General features: G+C 38.0%; 1 protein-coding gene across 6 annotated transcripts in view; it reads right to left on the bottom strand.

Annotated features, from left to right (window-relative positions):
* The window catches only part of NRXN3 (neurexin 3), a 1,437,186-nt gene that overhangs the window by 125,110 nt on the left and 1,295,034 nt on the right, over nucleotides 1–17,042 (bottom strand). For 3 of the 6 annotated variants that reach the window (XR_003044103.1, XM_025042053.1, XM_006925494.1), the window contains 2 exons: nucleotides 15,598–15,687; nucleotides 9,879–10,186 (listed from right to left, as the gene is read on the bottom strand). Coding sequence is in view for 5 of the 6 variants with exons in the window: in XM_025042053.1 (XP_024897821.1) it covers nucleotides 9,879–10,186; nucleotides 15,598–15,687 (398 nt within the window). In the remaining variant the exon portion in view is untranslated. The remainder of the gene's footprint in view (nucleotides 1–9,878; nucleotides 10,187–15,597; nucleotides 15,688–17,042) is intronic. The other 3 variants (XM_006925492.1, XM_006925495.1, XM_006925493.1) reach the window with 1 other exon arrangement.

Here is a 17,042-nt window from a genome sequence, read left to right as displayed (position 1 = left end):
ATTCTTGCTCCATTAAATGAGTTCCACATACTGCAGCATGACATCACCTTGCTAGAAATGCATTATCTCAGGCCCCACCCTGAAGTGAATCACAATTCACAATCTGTGCGTTAATAAATCACCAGGGTGATCTGTATACACATAACAGTTTAAGAGGCACTATTCTAGATAATATATGCAAATATACATGATCTCTCTGTCTCTGGATCTCTCTCCCTCCCTCTCACACACACACACCATCAAATGGGATGAGAGACAGAAGAGACTGCATTGTATACACAAGTCAATCAAATTTCCATCAAGTAATCCTCTCAGTGATTGCTAACCACCACAGAAATGATGTGCATTTACTTCCCCAGCCACCTCATCCCTAAATGATGAGAAAATCAAGGAGAACCTTACATTCTCCATTTAGCTAACAGAACTTGCTCTCTAGACAACCCAAGGCATTAATTAGAAGGTTTCAAAAGGCAGGTCTGTCATAACAGCCTTGGTGTGTTTCTAATTGTTACAATCATTCAAACATGCATCAGAAAGGTATAAAAGCACATCCCACCACTCCTACTGCCTCGTCAAAGACAGAGAGGAAATATCCATCTTGAATTCTGGCTAGCAATGATTACTGCTGGAAGTCATTCCCCTGTCATACATAAATAGAAAGAAAGAGATGTATTTTCAGAAAAAAAAAATTCTTGGACCTCAGTTTAAATTGAAATCATTGATTCTTTTTGACGAGTCAAGAGACATAATAAGTAGTTTATCTTCTATATAGGGGTGATCATTGTGAAACCCTTTCTGACAGTTTTCAGCAAAGAGGGGGGAATACAGAAAGAAAGCATTATTTATATTATTTGAATTAGAACAAAGATATTCTATTCATTTCTCTCAGCTTTAGCCATGCAACACGTGAAATGAGCAGATAGTTCTTACAGCAATAGAATTAGTGTTTCTGCTTCCTCTCATTCCTCTAAACTGTCCTTCCTCCTTCTTCCCTCTAATTCATTTAGCCAACCATTTAACTATATGTAAAAGGCACCATGTTAGATAGTTAAAAAAAAAATAAAGATGTTAGAGATAATGCGAATCTACTCTTACGCTTGTTAGATGAGAAAAGCGTGGAGACCCAAGGAAACTAACTGCCATGTCAGAGGTCAAATGACTAATTAGAAACAAAATAAAAAATAAAAATTAGTGCTACTATGACCTTGATTGGAATGTCACTTAAAGTAACACAACAATAACAACAATAACCATCTTTTATTAAGTCACACCGACTTAAGCCCTTGACTTACATTATCTTAACCTATCCATGAAGCTGGTGATGTCATCTCCATATTTCAGATGATGAAACTGAGCTCCAAAAAACAACTTAGCCCAAATCCCACAGCTGGTAAATGAAGGTCTGCCTAGAATCATGATGGTTAGCCACTTCTTTATCCACGATGAAGTCTCCTAGTGCCTGCTTCAATGCACTCTTTTCCTTCACGCCAGGCTGCTTTCTCAGCTTTCTTTGTCTACCTTGAACATGAATAATATGGCCTCCTCTGCAGACAAGCATTCGTTTATTTAATACATTTTCCTTTTCTTTAACAAACATTTACTGAGCCCCTCTTTGTGGCAGGCACTGTTCCAGGCCCTGAATGTCAAGTGATAAACTACACAGAGATTGTTTCTGCTCTCGATCTAATGGTTTCTCATAGTATCTTCCATCAGTGTTCTTTTGAAAGATCGTGAAGAAAACAGGTAACTATGTAGCCAGCTGAATCATAGGGTTGTGACCAGGAATAAATGGGTTCATATAACATACTCGGCCATTAGAGAAAAACAAAAGAGGTAACGGAAAGCAGATAGAAGACTCCCATAAACCTACCCACATGCGTACAACTAGGAAAATGCGCCTCAAGTTAATTTTTTAACCATATCAACAAGTAGAAAAGATGGGCCATTAAAAATAATTTTTACTTGCCTATATGTAAAGGCAGGTTTTAGGAGAATTAAGAACTGAGTGGTTTGGGATAGGAATAAGGAGAAAAAAATTAGAGAGGGAAATTGGTGATACTATAGTTCCAAAAGTGGTTTGAAAACTCTGAGTGCTAGATGCAGTCCTTGTTACTATGATAACAAATAAATCCTAAGGAAAGTGAATGAAGGACCAGAAACAAACAAGAACAATCTGGCCCACCAGAGACAAGGAGACATCTCTGGAACTCCTTATTCTTAAGGCAAGGATTTAAAAGCAGCAAAACCATGCTGATGACCATCCCCACTGGTGAGCCTTAACCTTGGAAGTGAGATTCAACTTATAAGTATTAAGAGGCATGTGTTCTCTCTGAGAAGGTGCTGGTGGACTGTTGCCCATTCATACGTTTTGACCAATATTGACTAAGAATTTACTTGTGCTGCTGATGCTCTTATAGTACCTGATATAAAGATCTTGCCATTGTAGAATTCACATTCCAGCAAACAGAGACAATAAACCAATAACTGTATGATATGCTGTCAGGAACAGGTAACTGCTATGAGAAACAACGAAGCAAGAGATGATAGAGAGTGCTATTTTATAAAGTGCGATCAACGAAGAACTCTCTGAAAGGTGCCATATGAGCAGAAACCAGGATGAAGAATGAGTTATACGAAATGCTGGAAAAAGCTGCTTCAGGCAGAAGAATTAGCAAGTGAGAAGTCGAAGACGTGCCTGGTATGTTCAAGCAAGTCTGGGTTATGAGGCACTTATCTAAAGTGTAATATTTAACGGGGTTCCCCCAAATTCATTTATCGATATAAATAATATTTTATTGTCATATTTGAATAGCAATGTTAATGCAAAAAAAAATCCATGATAAACAAAATATCAACATTTAGATACAAACAGTATCCAACTCTGTAATTGCACAACCCTATCCCACTCCCCCTTCCTTTATCCTGGTTCTATGTTCGAGGAAGTTCAAAAAGAACTATGTGCCTGGAGCAGTGTCGTAGAAAGTATGGTCAGAGAGAGAGCAAGGAGGAGATTCATACACCACACGGTAAAGATTTTGACTTCCGATGATCGGAAAAAGCACCCCTCAGAGCTTTAACAACATTTTGGGACCTCCACAGTGACTAGCCAAGAGCTGACCCCACTTCCCTCCCAGCTGTTCAGATGGCTCAAAATAAGTTCTAGCACTTTAGCAGCAGTTCTGGTGGAAATTCCACCCTATAAATATGATAGCCAGATTAGAAGGGCATCTCTACAACTTATTCTAGCAACTCACAGACTTCCAGCCCATCTGCAATGAGGACCTTCTCAGAGGACCTTTTAAGTGACTAAACTCAAGTTTTGAGAAATGCTGATCTCATCCACTAAAATTAAAATATTAAAGAGGGGATGAAAAGAAGCTACACTGCATTCTCTTCCCTGGCTTATTTGTACTGTCAACGTTAAGTCTTTAAGAGGGAGATAAACACATCAAGCTCCCCCTGCCTTTTTTTTTTTTTTTTTTTCTTTTAAGAACAATGCATTTCCAGAGAGAAAATGTCACTGGAGAGTTTTACGAGTAAATTAGAGTCCAATTTCCTTCTCCCCAAATTATTCTCTGAGAGGGGAAACGAAAGTACCTGTGTAAGAGTAAGGAAGAGACAAGATATTTCTTGGCTGGCAGCAGAAGTCTAATTAGACTGACAAATCTTCAGTGCCTTCCCCAGTTATGAGGCTTGGCAGGAAAGGAACGAGCCCGGGAGCCGCACGTTATGTAAGGCTGTTAATCAATATTAGCTAAGCCCTGATCCTAAAAATAAACTCCCCCTGGAGGCTCTGTTGTCTAATGGTAAAAGCAAGGGATTGAAAACGGTGTGGACTCCTTGTCTCATTTCTGTAAAGCTGGTGGCAGCAGGGAAAAGATGGAGGGGCTCAGAGAGTTTGATTCTCTGGGTAAGTATAACCCTTTCTGATACAACACATCTACATCCTGTTAGAGGATGGTGTTTGGGATGTGGTAGATTTATTTTGTGTCCCAATCCAAGACAGTTGGATTATTCAAAGAACCTTGAGAAAATATGGTGTTCCAGCCAGAGTCTCAAAATGGCGTTGATACCAATTTTGTCGAATCATCTGACATAGCTGATACTTGACTATTTTGGTCTATAAAAATGGCAACTTTACAAGCTTCACTCTCATAGGACATTGGGTGCAATAACTGTTCAGCAAAGCCAATTTCCACTCCAGAAAATGAAAGAATCTCCCATAGAAATCTCTTCTAATTGATGAGTTCAGGGCTATGGTTCAATCTGGAACCACAAGAGGAAATCCTGGGTAATTGGGGATTGGTGTCGATGTAGACAAAATTGTTCATCTTGTGCTTATCCAAACATAAAGGAAGGCTCGACGAGGCTCTGTGAGTTCTGGGACAGTCTCCTGGGTGGAAGGGTTCCCCGATGTTCAGCATCGAGTGGAAACTTATGGGGAAGGCCATGGCCTAAGTTCTTTCCACACATGGACATGTTTATTTCTTACAACAAGCCCATGGGAAAGGTACTGTTACGCCCATTCTACAGATAATAAAATAGAAGCTTAGAGAGGCTAATCAACCTGCCCAGAGATACACAGTTAAGTAACTGAAAGAACCTGGAGAACCAGAAATTCTGACTCTGAAGTGTACTCTCCTCCCTTCAACGTGCTGTCACTCTATCTAGAACATGCAAGTTTGTTTGTTTGTTTGTTTTTTGTTTTTGGTAATAATCTCAAGGCTGAAGTGTGCTTCTTATTGTTCTCAGCCTAAATCTGAAAGTAGACCAGAAGGGGGACTTTCCACATAGGTATTATTACCAAGCCTGAAAAAGTTTGGATTCCTTCTGGGATCTTTGAAAATTGTTCACATTCGACCACCAAATTTGTGAGTGTGAGATAAAAATGCAATTTCACGAAGCTCTCAAGTCTTTCATTTCTACTGTTTATTAGGATAGTTCCAATCTAAGCTGAGTATTGTCATTTTCTGGTAATTTTCTGGTGCCAGGCAGCACTAGCCAATGTCGAGGTGGTTTTATCAATGCCCAAAACAAAACAAAAAATGGGTCATTATCAGTATCATGCTAATAGTGTACAAATGATTCCAAATGGTGGTTTGTATAGAATACACTGAGTTCTTTTTTTTATTGATGACTTGGTCTGGAGGCTTTAGGTAAGAGAATACATATTATTCTTGGAACTATTTTCCTTTTGGCCCTTTCTCACAAGGACATTTTAGTCTTGATGACTGAAAGTTATGACTAAAAGACACTTGTTTCACACTTTGCCATCTATCTTGAATGAGGACCGAGAAATTTGAGTGTAGGCTGTGTTGGACTTTGTTTTTTTAGAAGCTGAACTATCAGCGTCATGATAGTAACCCACTGACACTTGGATCAGCTGTAACATAACAGAAGTGCCTGAACGATTGCTGGGGCATCCCTGGTAGCAAGACCCACAGGGAACCCAATCCAGTCCTCTCTTTTTGGTCCTCTCCCATGGTGGGGTAAGGGGTCAGGTCAAGACTCTCAGAATCTGGATCTCTTGCCTCGCACGAATCTCCTCTATGCATTCTGTATTCTAGTTGAGATTGGCTGTCACCCTCAGGAATTACTTACTGTCTCTGACTTGGATAACTTAGCTTCGGACATTCAACCACCCTGGGGTTTGTTCCTGTCAGCATGAATCTGACTGTACTCATCTACAGGCCCAGTCATACCCACCCCAGCCATGAGATCCAGCCAGCCATCCCATATGCCACCCCTCACTCCCAACACACCACCATTGTAAGCTGCTACCTCATATTGATAGCTCATGTCAAGCTCTCTTGCCCTCTTTAGATTGTAAGCTCCATAATGGCAAGAATCCTAAATTCCTCTTCTTTGAAACCTCTAAAATATGTGTAGACATATTTCATAGCTGAACATAATCTCCAAGAACCACAGAACCCCAGGTTGGTTTAAAAATGAAAGAGAAAGTAAAAGATGGGTAGTGAGGTATCCGAGACCAGGGATCTTAGAGAACTTTTATTTGTCAGAACTAATTTCAGCCTCCAAGTTCTACTCTGACCCTCCTTCAAATCCTTACCCCCCCCAAAACCTCCTAGCCCCTACTGTGAACTACAAACACTACTGTCTATAAAAACAACCCCATTTTCTGAGGTAGATTCTTGCTTGAGAGAGTAGTGACTTGCATACCAAATGTGGGGATAGAATACAAAAAGAAGGTTAAAACACAGTCAGTCATACTCTTCGTGATGTACCTGTTTTAAGCATTTCTCTTATATTAACTTAGTTATCATCATAACCATCACATGTTGTAAGCACTAGCAGTACCTTTTGCTCTGACCCCACTTGCCTAGCTTTACAATGTGGTAGACAGGTTGGTTTCAAATTCTGGCTACTCTTCCCATCGGATTTGGGGTTTATGCCCCTTTCCCTGAGGCTGAGAGAGGTCTGTGGATGCTTTGACCAATAGAATGTGATGGAAGTGACACTGTGTGGGTGTCCAGGACCAAGCTTTAAGAAACTGGCAGTCTCTACTTCCTCTCTTGGAAAGCTCTCTCTGGGACCCCTGAGCCTCCATGAGAGAATTCTTACTATTCTGCTGGAAAGACTACATGGAGAGTCACAGAGACTATATGGAGAGGGAAATGGACCCAGCTGAGTCCAGTGTTTCCAGTTAACCCACCCAGGCACACGGCACATGAATGAAATCAGACCCTCCAGACCCAAGTAGCCACTGAGTAACTCCAGCAGACTCCACATGGGGCAGAAGAACTGCCTTGCTGAGCCCTGCATTTTGTGAGATCCAATGACGTAACTGTTGTTTTAAGTCACTAAATTTAATGGAAAAGTTGGTTTCATAGCAATAGTTAACTAGAGCACATGTGAATTGCCTAAGGTCACTTAGCTTATATGAAGAACTAGGTTTTTCATATTAGGCAAGTCTGACTCCAAGTGCATGCATTTAATCACTCTGCAATAGCCTTACCACTGGAAAAAATACAAATAAAATTGCCCAAAGCACATTAACTATTCAGAAGGGAAAATGCTCCATAAGCCATGCCTCTTCTAGCTGTTAGATGATGATAAGGTATGTCATAAAGCCTATCTTGTTTTGTGGTTTTCACAAGTAGGTCTGTAATGAACCAGGTTATCAACAAGATCAAAGCATCAATTACTTCCATATCAACTCGAAAACTTTTTATTCATATTCACACACAGTTAAGAGCAGCACTGAAAGCACTTTGCAGTTTTCTTTTGATCAGAAACCAACACTAACCAAGGTCTTATCAGAAATGACCTGCTCAAATGATGCTTTCTCAGCTTATGCTCTAAGAAGGGACCAATAGATTTTTGAATAACCAAGATTTTATACTTGTGGATTCACACGCTTATTCTGTTTTTCCTGGAAGAGCCTCATGTTAGGACAATCCAAATAAAAGGGGACAGAACAGAGTATTGTTTAGAAAAGCGAGTGATGGGCCCGATGAATATAAAATTCAGTCTTCCCTACTTCTTTTTTCTCCTTTCTGAAGTATCTCCCAGAAAGAAGTCTTTATGGGTCCACTTTATCCAAGAATATTAGCTGGATCACAGAGGATATATTAGAGATTCTGAGACTGACCTTCTTCATCCAAAGTATTTGGAGTGTGGGAATTGTGAAAATCCAAGGGTTGTTGGATCCCTAGTCCTAACCCTTGCTTGACGTGGTCTATAGAATGTACTTGAGATCAGAATAGGCTTGCAGACAAGATAGGCTATGAGTTTTCACGGAGCCCAGGACAGAGTTCTTACGGCTAGCTGGCAAGAATAAAATGCCCCAAACCATTGGCATAAAGTTATTTCTTCCAGCTAATCTTTAAAAAGAACATGGGGCTTTTTTTATACCTCATCTCAGTCTAATCCAATTCTGCTAGCCTGTTGGCTTTCCTCCAAGAATATGTATTTACACACCCTTAAAAACAAAGAGCGTCAACAGATTTATAACTCATTTTTATAGCCTTGATATAAGCAAAAGGAGAGACATGTAGATGTAATCCAGTTATTACTAGACTCAGAGGAAAACAAACACATGCCAGACAGGAGGCTGTTAGAGGGTATCCTCCACCCAGCCACATCCGCTAAAATGAGAACAGGTTCTCTGATATTTAGGATCATAATCGCTGGCAAGATTTGCTCTACACTTCACCAGAAGCTGTGGCTCTCTCGGTTTGTGGAAAGGCTCACTCAATCTGCTCCCATTTATGAATTTGCTATAGGAGGGAAAGCCAAAAACCACTAAATACCATGGCTTAGTCCGTGAGTCCCCATGTAACATTAAATACTCCTGAGGTCGGTAAAAATTTGGCCTTGAAAAAAGACTACAGGACCAGCCTCTGCTATGAAGAAAAAGCCATTTGCGACTCTGCTTCCCACAGAGTTAGTGGAAGGTATTCTGACAGAAACAAAACGAGTCTGCCAAGGCCTGTGCAGACAGAACTATCTTTTCACTAACAATAAACAGATCCGCTCTTGAGCTATAGAGAGTCATAATAGAAATATATATTGCCTTTTATCTTCTTTTCAGTGAGTAGAGTGAAGTGTCAGGAGTTATAGCTTTAATATCAGAGAGAAAGCTTTTTTTTTTTTTTGAGCATGGGCGTAGGTATGCATGGAACAGCACACGGGGCTGTGAGACTGCTGGCCTAACCAGGTCCCTGTCGCCTTTCTAAAACACATGGATTGGCCCGACAACATCATCGGTGTATACAGCTTCGAATCACTCCTAGGGAGTCATGGAAGGAGCTATCTGGACATTTTGGCTCAAAGAAATGGAAAAAGGAAGACAACACTTTTAAACTCTACCTAACTTAAGTAAACTTAATTCAGAAGAATGAGAACACATAGGGGAGTTAATTGATTATTGATTGACTTTAAGTTTACAATGCCTACTGAAGTTAATAGAAGGGTGATGTCAAAGACTCAATTGAGCCCCAGGATATTTTCTTAAAACTAAGAAACAGAAAGGAGCAGTACCGATCTACTGAATTTTCTACCAACACTAACTAGCCTAGGGGTAATTTCCCCACAAGCAATCGGAATGTCTTATTTTATGCCAGAGCATTTAAGGCTAATAATTCGATTAACCTTCTACCCCCTACTAACTAGATTTATGAAATGCCAAGGGAGTTAGCAAAGCATTAAATTTTAGCTTCAGTATAATTACTTTTAAGTGAAAAACAAAAAACAAAAATGTTACCACAAAATAAGAACTTCCTACATAGCTAAACCCAGACCTTCACATTTTCTAATGTAATTAGGATCTTGGTCAAATATAAAGGAAACAATATGGACAAAAAGTAACATGTAATTAATCAACACTTAATATCAAACACAAAGACTGCATTTTATAAAGATCAGATGAACCTCTAGCTTCAATTGCTCTTGATTTAATGATACCCACTGGCTTCAAAAATGAACAAATCATGTTCCAGTAAAGCCATCAGGAGGATGTGACTGGAACTGTACTAGGATATAGTCTTTCCTGTGATAACGAATTTTTATTTTCTCCTTTTCTCTTTTTGAAAAGAAAAGAAATATAATAAAATAAGAAGAGAGAATATTTCATACTTAAAGTGTTAACCATTGCTCATTTTGAACAACAGCTTTACCATTTCAGTGGTAAATATGATATGAGTAATAACCCATGAGTGCACACAAGACTTAAACAACTTCTTTAGGAATGACTTTGTCTTTCTCTATTCCTGAGTCTCATTACTATGAGGATCTGTAGGTATTCTTCCTATAAACATTCTAATTCAGACTCTCTAGCTACATAGCTATACTGACCGTGATAGCGATGTCTCAAAGACAAAAAAGCAGAATCAATTAATAGTTGGAGAAAGACTTACCTGAATGCTGGCTGTTGAGCGATTTTTGCGGGTTGTGGTCGTAGCCATTGTAGTGGTGGTTTCCATGACAGTTGTAGACATTTCCGGTGGCATGGCGGTTGTCTGTGTTGTTCCCAAGATTGATGGGACTTCTCCCACCAGTCGGACACTTCCATTGATTTTAATATTGGGGTTGTTCTCAGCTGCCATGTTCAGTACTTTCAAACCATCATAATAGAGCCCAGAGAGCTGGCCTTGGAAGAGGCGTCCTTTGTCTTTTCCACCGATGGCTATTTGAGCCTGGGTGTTGAAGATGGTTAACTGCCGGCCTAGTGGGTTGGGCGGAGGAAACATCATTATTCCCATATATTTTCTCTTTTTGCCTTGCTTGGTCTGAATGGACCAGGCATAAAAACAGGCTTCCGTGAGTAAATGAAAGGGACAGAATCAAATAAAAGTCCAATGCAAATATTAGCAAGTAACATTTCACTATGTTTATCTCTTCCACCGTCTAGCTGAATATCCCAGGTAATCTGAATAATCAAATCTATTTCCTTATTGTGAGGAAGGAGAACCTTGGTTCAATGATGAAGAGTATTGTAACCTTCTTGGGTATGCAGTTGTGGACAACTGAAAGAAACCCCAAATCAAGTGATGATAATAATAAATCATAAGTGCCAACTGCACCGATTTTTTTAACCTACAAAGTAACATAACAACTAAAAGAATTATATCTAGCAAAGACTTTGTGAGGTAACTCAGAAAAGTGAATTAAAAACTAGGTCTGATAATTAAGTTAAATTAGCTGAAATTAAATTAAATTAAATTGCAATTAAGACTTGGATTCATTGCATGCTGATAGAAATGAACATTTAGGTCACCAAACATCTCATTTCCTAGGAACCTTCATATTGCCTAATATTCTATCTAGACTTGTTTTTTAATAAACATCATGACAAATCATTTCTTATCTCTATTAATGTTGAGGTGAGGGGATTATGATCATAGAACTAAATGTCTTCCTAAAATACAGAAAATAAGTGGGCATTGATGGGGGTGGGGAGGAGAAAAAAGATGTCATTCTAAATCAATACATTTTAAAAGGGGGGATGGGTATTAATGAAAAAGAAACACATAAAACTCTTTAAAATGCTACAGAGGTATGTTAATGGGTTGGAGAATATCAGTAGCTCACCTTATTTGGAGTCCCCATGTGGGGAACCATTTATGCTTCTGTGGATAAATATCTCAGAACGGAATCATGGTAGAACAGAATTTAGAATAGTATAATGCAACTTATCTTCTTCCGACTACTTCTAGATCTTTCCCAGAAAACTCTGAAAGGTTTTAAAACATTCTATGCTATTATCTCTTCAGACTATTTCCCTCTGCTTTTCCTTATGGACAAGAGGGAAAAACGTATCAATGGAATTAAATATATACCTTTTGAATTTTTCTTCACTTTAGTCAATGATTAAACAATGTTTCACTCATTTTTAAAACAATCACCTGAATTATTTTAGCTATAAATGACTGGAAACAATGTTCTGTTATTATTCTTGCCTGCTTAATAAAAGGGAATATATTTTTAAAAGACTGGGGTTTTTGCTTCACAATCTCTAATATGAATAGAGGCAAACTATGATGTTTAGGCTGTTAATCTCTACTACTATTATATGGTCTTTAAGTCTATACAATGATTAGCTATCCTTGAATTTTTGGTGTACAGTGTGAAATATTTTCTCAATGTATAATAATGGATGAAATGAAAGAGGCAGAGAAAGGAAAACATATCTACTCAGAGGGAACTTTCTATACAAAAGTCAACTCTGCTTCTTGGACAATTCTTAAGGGCATATCAGCCAGGTATGATTCATAAATAATATGTCTTTAGAAGCTTCAAACACTGCAGTATGGGGGAACTGGCCAGGTAATTTTGTTATAATGAAAAGGATCTTCATTCTATAAAAATATCTGGAGCATGGAAATGAAATCTGCTGGCCTTAATGATAATGGAATTTCCCAGATCCTAAGGGTACAATCAAAATAGATCTAATAGATTTCCATTATTTTCCCACCAATTCCTTCAGTGCCTGTGCATATGCATCATTGCTTGTCCTTTGGCCTCTCATTTCTCATATAACATGTGGCAAAAGTTCAAAGCACAATGACACTGGGTAAAGATCTGGAGCTCATACCTCTTTACTACTTGTTTTATGACAATAGCATTTTCTGAGAGCCCTAAGCTTACTACAACAGAAATGCCATGATGGAAGGAGAGAATAAATATTCCCTCAACCTTACATAGGCATTTGCGACAGTTTAACATAAGTAAGAAGCAACCTAGTAGGAGATCTCTGAGACTAAAATTCAGTATCTTACATCAAAGAGCCCCAAGCTATCCCTTCCATTCACGCAACTGTTGGCCAACCGTAATATTTACTCATCTCCGTTTTTGAATATGATCCAGTATTGATGATCAGTTAATGGTTCTAACTGATTATAGGTAGAACATTTTATATTTCCAATACTCCTGAAAGCACTTCACATCTAAAATGGTCCTCATCTATTTTCCTGGTGATATTATTCTGCCAATGCTTAAAAATAAAGAGTCAGAGAGAATTGAAATGCAAAGCTGAATTACACTGGCCAGAAATAATGGAGTTCTTTCATTTCAGCTGCCACAGTTCACTCCGTAAAGTGGCCTTGTTTGTTCAAGACTGACCCAAGCATGGAGACAGGGAAGACGTTTCCTGGGCTACAAGATTAAGCCACTGCTCCACTTCCGGCTATCTCTGCTTTCCCAGAGAAATCTGACTAATCGCTTGAGAACAAGACACAGCGGGGTGGGGGAGGGTGAGACAGAAAAGAAAATTGTCTATGTTTCAATTTTCCATGATGCCACAGGAAGGATTGGAATTTTGGTGGCTTCTCTGTTTCATGGTCCATTTCTGGCTAGATCCACTTTTGTGTTAAGACTCTTTTCTAGCCCTCTGTACCTTGTATTATGTGGTTGATAGTAAAGCTGGCAATCACTAAAGTAATAATAAGATACTCTCAGTCTCCTGCTATGTCTTCTTTTGATTGATTTATCTCTCTCTGCTAAGAGGAGTAAGTGAACAAGCAAGAAACAGCCATCACTATCCTCTCCCTTTGAAGGATATAAGGACTGGCAAGAAAGTTTTATCATTTGCCCAAGATTTCTCAAGATCAATGCCGGATCTCATTATTGTCACTGATTATGATCAATCCTGATTTTTAGATAAAGTCATCATGTTATCTGCATCTATTTTCCAATCTGAGAATAGTTCTATCATCAATAACACAAAATTCAATCCTGATTTTTAGATAAAGTCATCATGTTATCTACATCTATTTTCCAATCTGAGAATTGTTCTATCATCAATAACACAAAATTTGGTTATAACCTTTTGAAGGGAAAGTTAGCTAGACAGAGGAAGGGGTAAAGCCATAGATGTTACTCAAATTACAAAAAATGCCAGTATGGGATTTTGTAGCAGATTGCTTTCTGCTTTGTTTTAGGTGCCCATCCTTCTGGAAGTTATTAATTGTTACCTCGTTTGGACATCAAGTTCACATACTGCTTAAAGGAAATCTTTGCACGTCTCTAGTTAGTGTTGCACAAAGACTAATTAATTAAACCTCAGAACACCCTTGGGGAATAGGCAGTATTATTTCTCCTCTCCTCAGATGGGAAATCTGAGATATAAAAAGGTTAAGTGGATTGTTTAAGGTCAGAAAGTCAGTCAATAGTAAGCCAGAAAACAGACCGGGGAACGCTGTGCCCCAGACCTCTACCCAATGACAGAAATCGCTCTAAACAGGTATTTCAAGTACTTCCTAATACATCTGCCTAATCATCCTTCCGTCTTTACCCTTTTTGACTCATTGTCTTTACAAGGTCTTTTGGTATATGCGATCTATTCCTTTTGAAGGGAAAGTTAGCTAGACAGAGGAAGGGGTAAAGCAATAGAATGAATAGATGTTACTCACTCAAATTACCAAAAAAGTAATTTCAGTTAAAATAAGAGGAGAAAAACTCTCAGACTGCAAATAATTCTTTTCATTATTACGTGCATATATAAATACATACATATTTGATTAAGAAACTAGAATGCCTCCCTCCATCCCACCTGAACCATCCCACCCCTGCCCCAGTCCCAACCCCTCAATCTGTTGTGTGTTTTAAAACGTCCTTCTATATGAAAGCCAACTGATAACAATGCTATTGTAAGAAAAACTAAAAGCCTACTAATAACTTCATAATGGTTTATACAAATGAAAACGCCTGGCATGCTATTAAACTTAGACTTCAAAAGGCAATGGAGTAAAATAAAATATTATTAACATAAAATTGAAAGAAACAAAAAAGTTCTCTCAGGCACATGAGACTCAGACATGCATCTAGTTTTCATTTCCTTTTTAAAAAGTGAGGCAATCATCATATTTAATGTTAAAGGGACTTTATGAGCTGATGATTACTAGATGAAATTATTTGCTTTTTAGAGTTATTCTTAATTTATTTTTAATTAGACCACATACGTTAAAAACAGGGCAAACAGTTAAGACTCAGGATTTTCCGTGTTTAAAGGGTGAATGTTTTTACCCAACTTAAAACTGTAGCAGTTCTTTGTTTTTTTTGTTGTTGCTGTTTGTTTGTTTGTTTGTTTGTTTTTAGGCTGTATACTAATACACCCAATGACTTTTTATATATAACCAAATCAAGTCTCTACATATTTTAAAAACTCACATCAGGTCTTGAGATAAAAAAAAGCTTATACTGGCTCGCTCAGGAAAGAACAGAAGAAAAAATAGCTTCTTAAAGATAGAAACCTTTCTCCATTGAAAGACAATAGTTTACATCCCAACAAATAGAAGCCACACAGAAAATTCTAACGTCAGGTGTAACCGCTGCCCTCTTTTATTAACAGAGTGGTTATTTTCTTCAGCAAATCACAAACTGCTGTTTTGCCTTTCATGAGCCTTTCCTTTTCCAACTCACTGCCCTGCCCACGTACACTTTTGCTGCATAAATATCAAATAAGTAAGGATATCACACAACCAAAATGTAAAATAAGTTTGCTTTCATTTTAGTTTCAGCCAGCAACTAGAACACAATTAACCTCTTATGAAATACTTTTGCCTCTGGAGGTCTGAATCTAAAAGGCAAAACTCATTTTTCTCTTTTTTCTTTTCCTTGTTTATAAACAAATGTTAAACATGGCTCCCCTTATAACATTTGTTTTAAGCAGTTTTAGTTAACAAGAATCTATCTATGATTTTTTGTTGTTGTTATTAACCATGCTACAGATAGTAAAGCCAAAACAGCCTCAAAATGTAAGTTTAAAAAGTACTTTTGAAATTTCTTTAGAAAGCTTTGGTAGAAGAGGTAATTTAGAACAAATTAACAAATAATGTCATGCAGTGGTTAAATTGCCATAATACATTTCTTCTTTAGAGGTTCCTGGAATTTCTTGTTTGTGGTTGTCACACTGATAGCAAGCTAGATGTTAGTCCCTTTAACTGTATTTTAATGGCAATGTATTATAGCATGATTTATCAACATATGGCAGGTGGAAGCTGACACAAATTATAATGAAAATTAAAACAGTCATTTATGCAGCAGGCGATTATCATTTAAGGAACATTTATTTGCAGGCTTTAAAAATGAGGGTTTAGAATCAAATGAATTTAAAATAAAAGTTTTAACGACGGTTACCTTTTTCCTGCAGCCACTCCTCTACGGGCCGGTTATATTTGAAGGGGATTTTCTGTTTTACCATTTGGAAGCGTTCATTATCAGTGTTGCCTTTAAAGTTTAAAAAACAGCTTAAAGAACAATCTGAAAAGTCAATAAGTCATTAAAAAACATCCTAGGTTTTTGGTTTGTTTTATGAAGTTTTTAGAGATAGATATCAATTTATCTTTAGTAGAGGTGGAGTCGAAGTCACTCTGTCCTTGGTTGACAGGTTTGAGGTCAGGTTAGTGTTAGCTATGCCGTGCTCCATCAGGTTTTGGAAATGTGGCATGGGATAGGAATCAGGAAGAAGTCTGGCCTTTCATAGAATGGGTTTACCTTCGCTCTTCATCTCTTATTCCAACCTTACCTTAATTGGGCCAATGGAGGCACACAGATCTCTTTGACCTGTGAGTAATGAGCTTGCCAGATAAGCTTAAGAATACGGTAGGGGACCCTCAGTGTCTCGGTCATTCATGCTCCATTCTCACTCAGCTGTATCCTACCAGAAGCGTGGCCCACGCACTTCCTTATTCTACTCTTAAGTGTTTGTAGCTGCTCTTGCTTTGGCAGAGGGAAGCCAAGAAGACAATTTAAGTCTTGATGGACAGGTGAGACTACTTATTCCATAAAGGAGGTCCTGTTATCTCATCACCTATGTTAAATACATAGAGTATTACAGATGACTCCTTATATTTCTATCCCTTTGTCTATATTTGTTTCACATTTAAAAAAAGGACCCCCAAAGTACATATCTGTAAATAAAAGCAGCTATAAATACTATGATGTAGCATCTGCAGATGTTTGAACACCTACACTTTATTACTTACTAATAGATGCATTCTTTATATATTTACCTAGTCTCTCTCTCTCTTACCTTCCTATGAGAGATCCTTCCTGAATAAGCATCCATTCATAAAGCCTGTTAGAGATACTTCTCCCAAGCATGAAATATCTAATTAGTGTCAAACCTCAAATATAATGTTTTTAAGTGCTGGTATGCCCCTTTTTTCATTTTGTAACTATTTCTACCCCTGGATGATTTCGCTAATTAGGACAGACATGGAGAGTAGTGTTGTGGAGATATACCCCTAATGCATATGCTTTTATTATTATAAAACCATGCTCTGGGAAACATTCTATCTCAATTAACCTGACAGTGATCAAGGAGAAACTAGTGAATTCTAATTCACTACTTTGACTCATAGCTTTATATTAGAACTTAGGGGATCCCATTCCAAATTACCAACATTAAAAATTAATCAAAGTCTCAAAACAAGTGGCTTGGAAATGATTTACAAAAAAAAAAAAAGGCTAAAAGCCAGAAAGAATGTTGGAATTGAATATATCATCAGGTCAAGCGAACAGAAGCTTGACATTTCAATCTTAGCGCCACTTCCATCTAGGAGTTATTGGCAGATTCCACA

This window comes from Pteropus alecto, unplaced genomic scaffold (assembly GCF_000325575.1).
Source record: "Pteropus alecto unplaced genomic scaffold, ASM32557v1 scaffold8, whole genome shotgun sequence".
NCBI lineage: Eukaryota > Metazoa > Chordata > Mammalia > Chiroptera > Pteropodidae > Pteropus > Pteropus alecto.
This window is presented reverse-complemented; position numbering and strand designations above follow the sequence as displayed.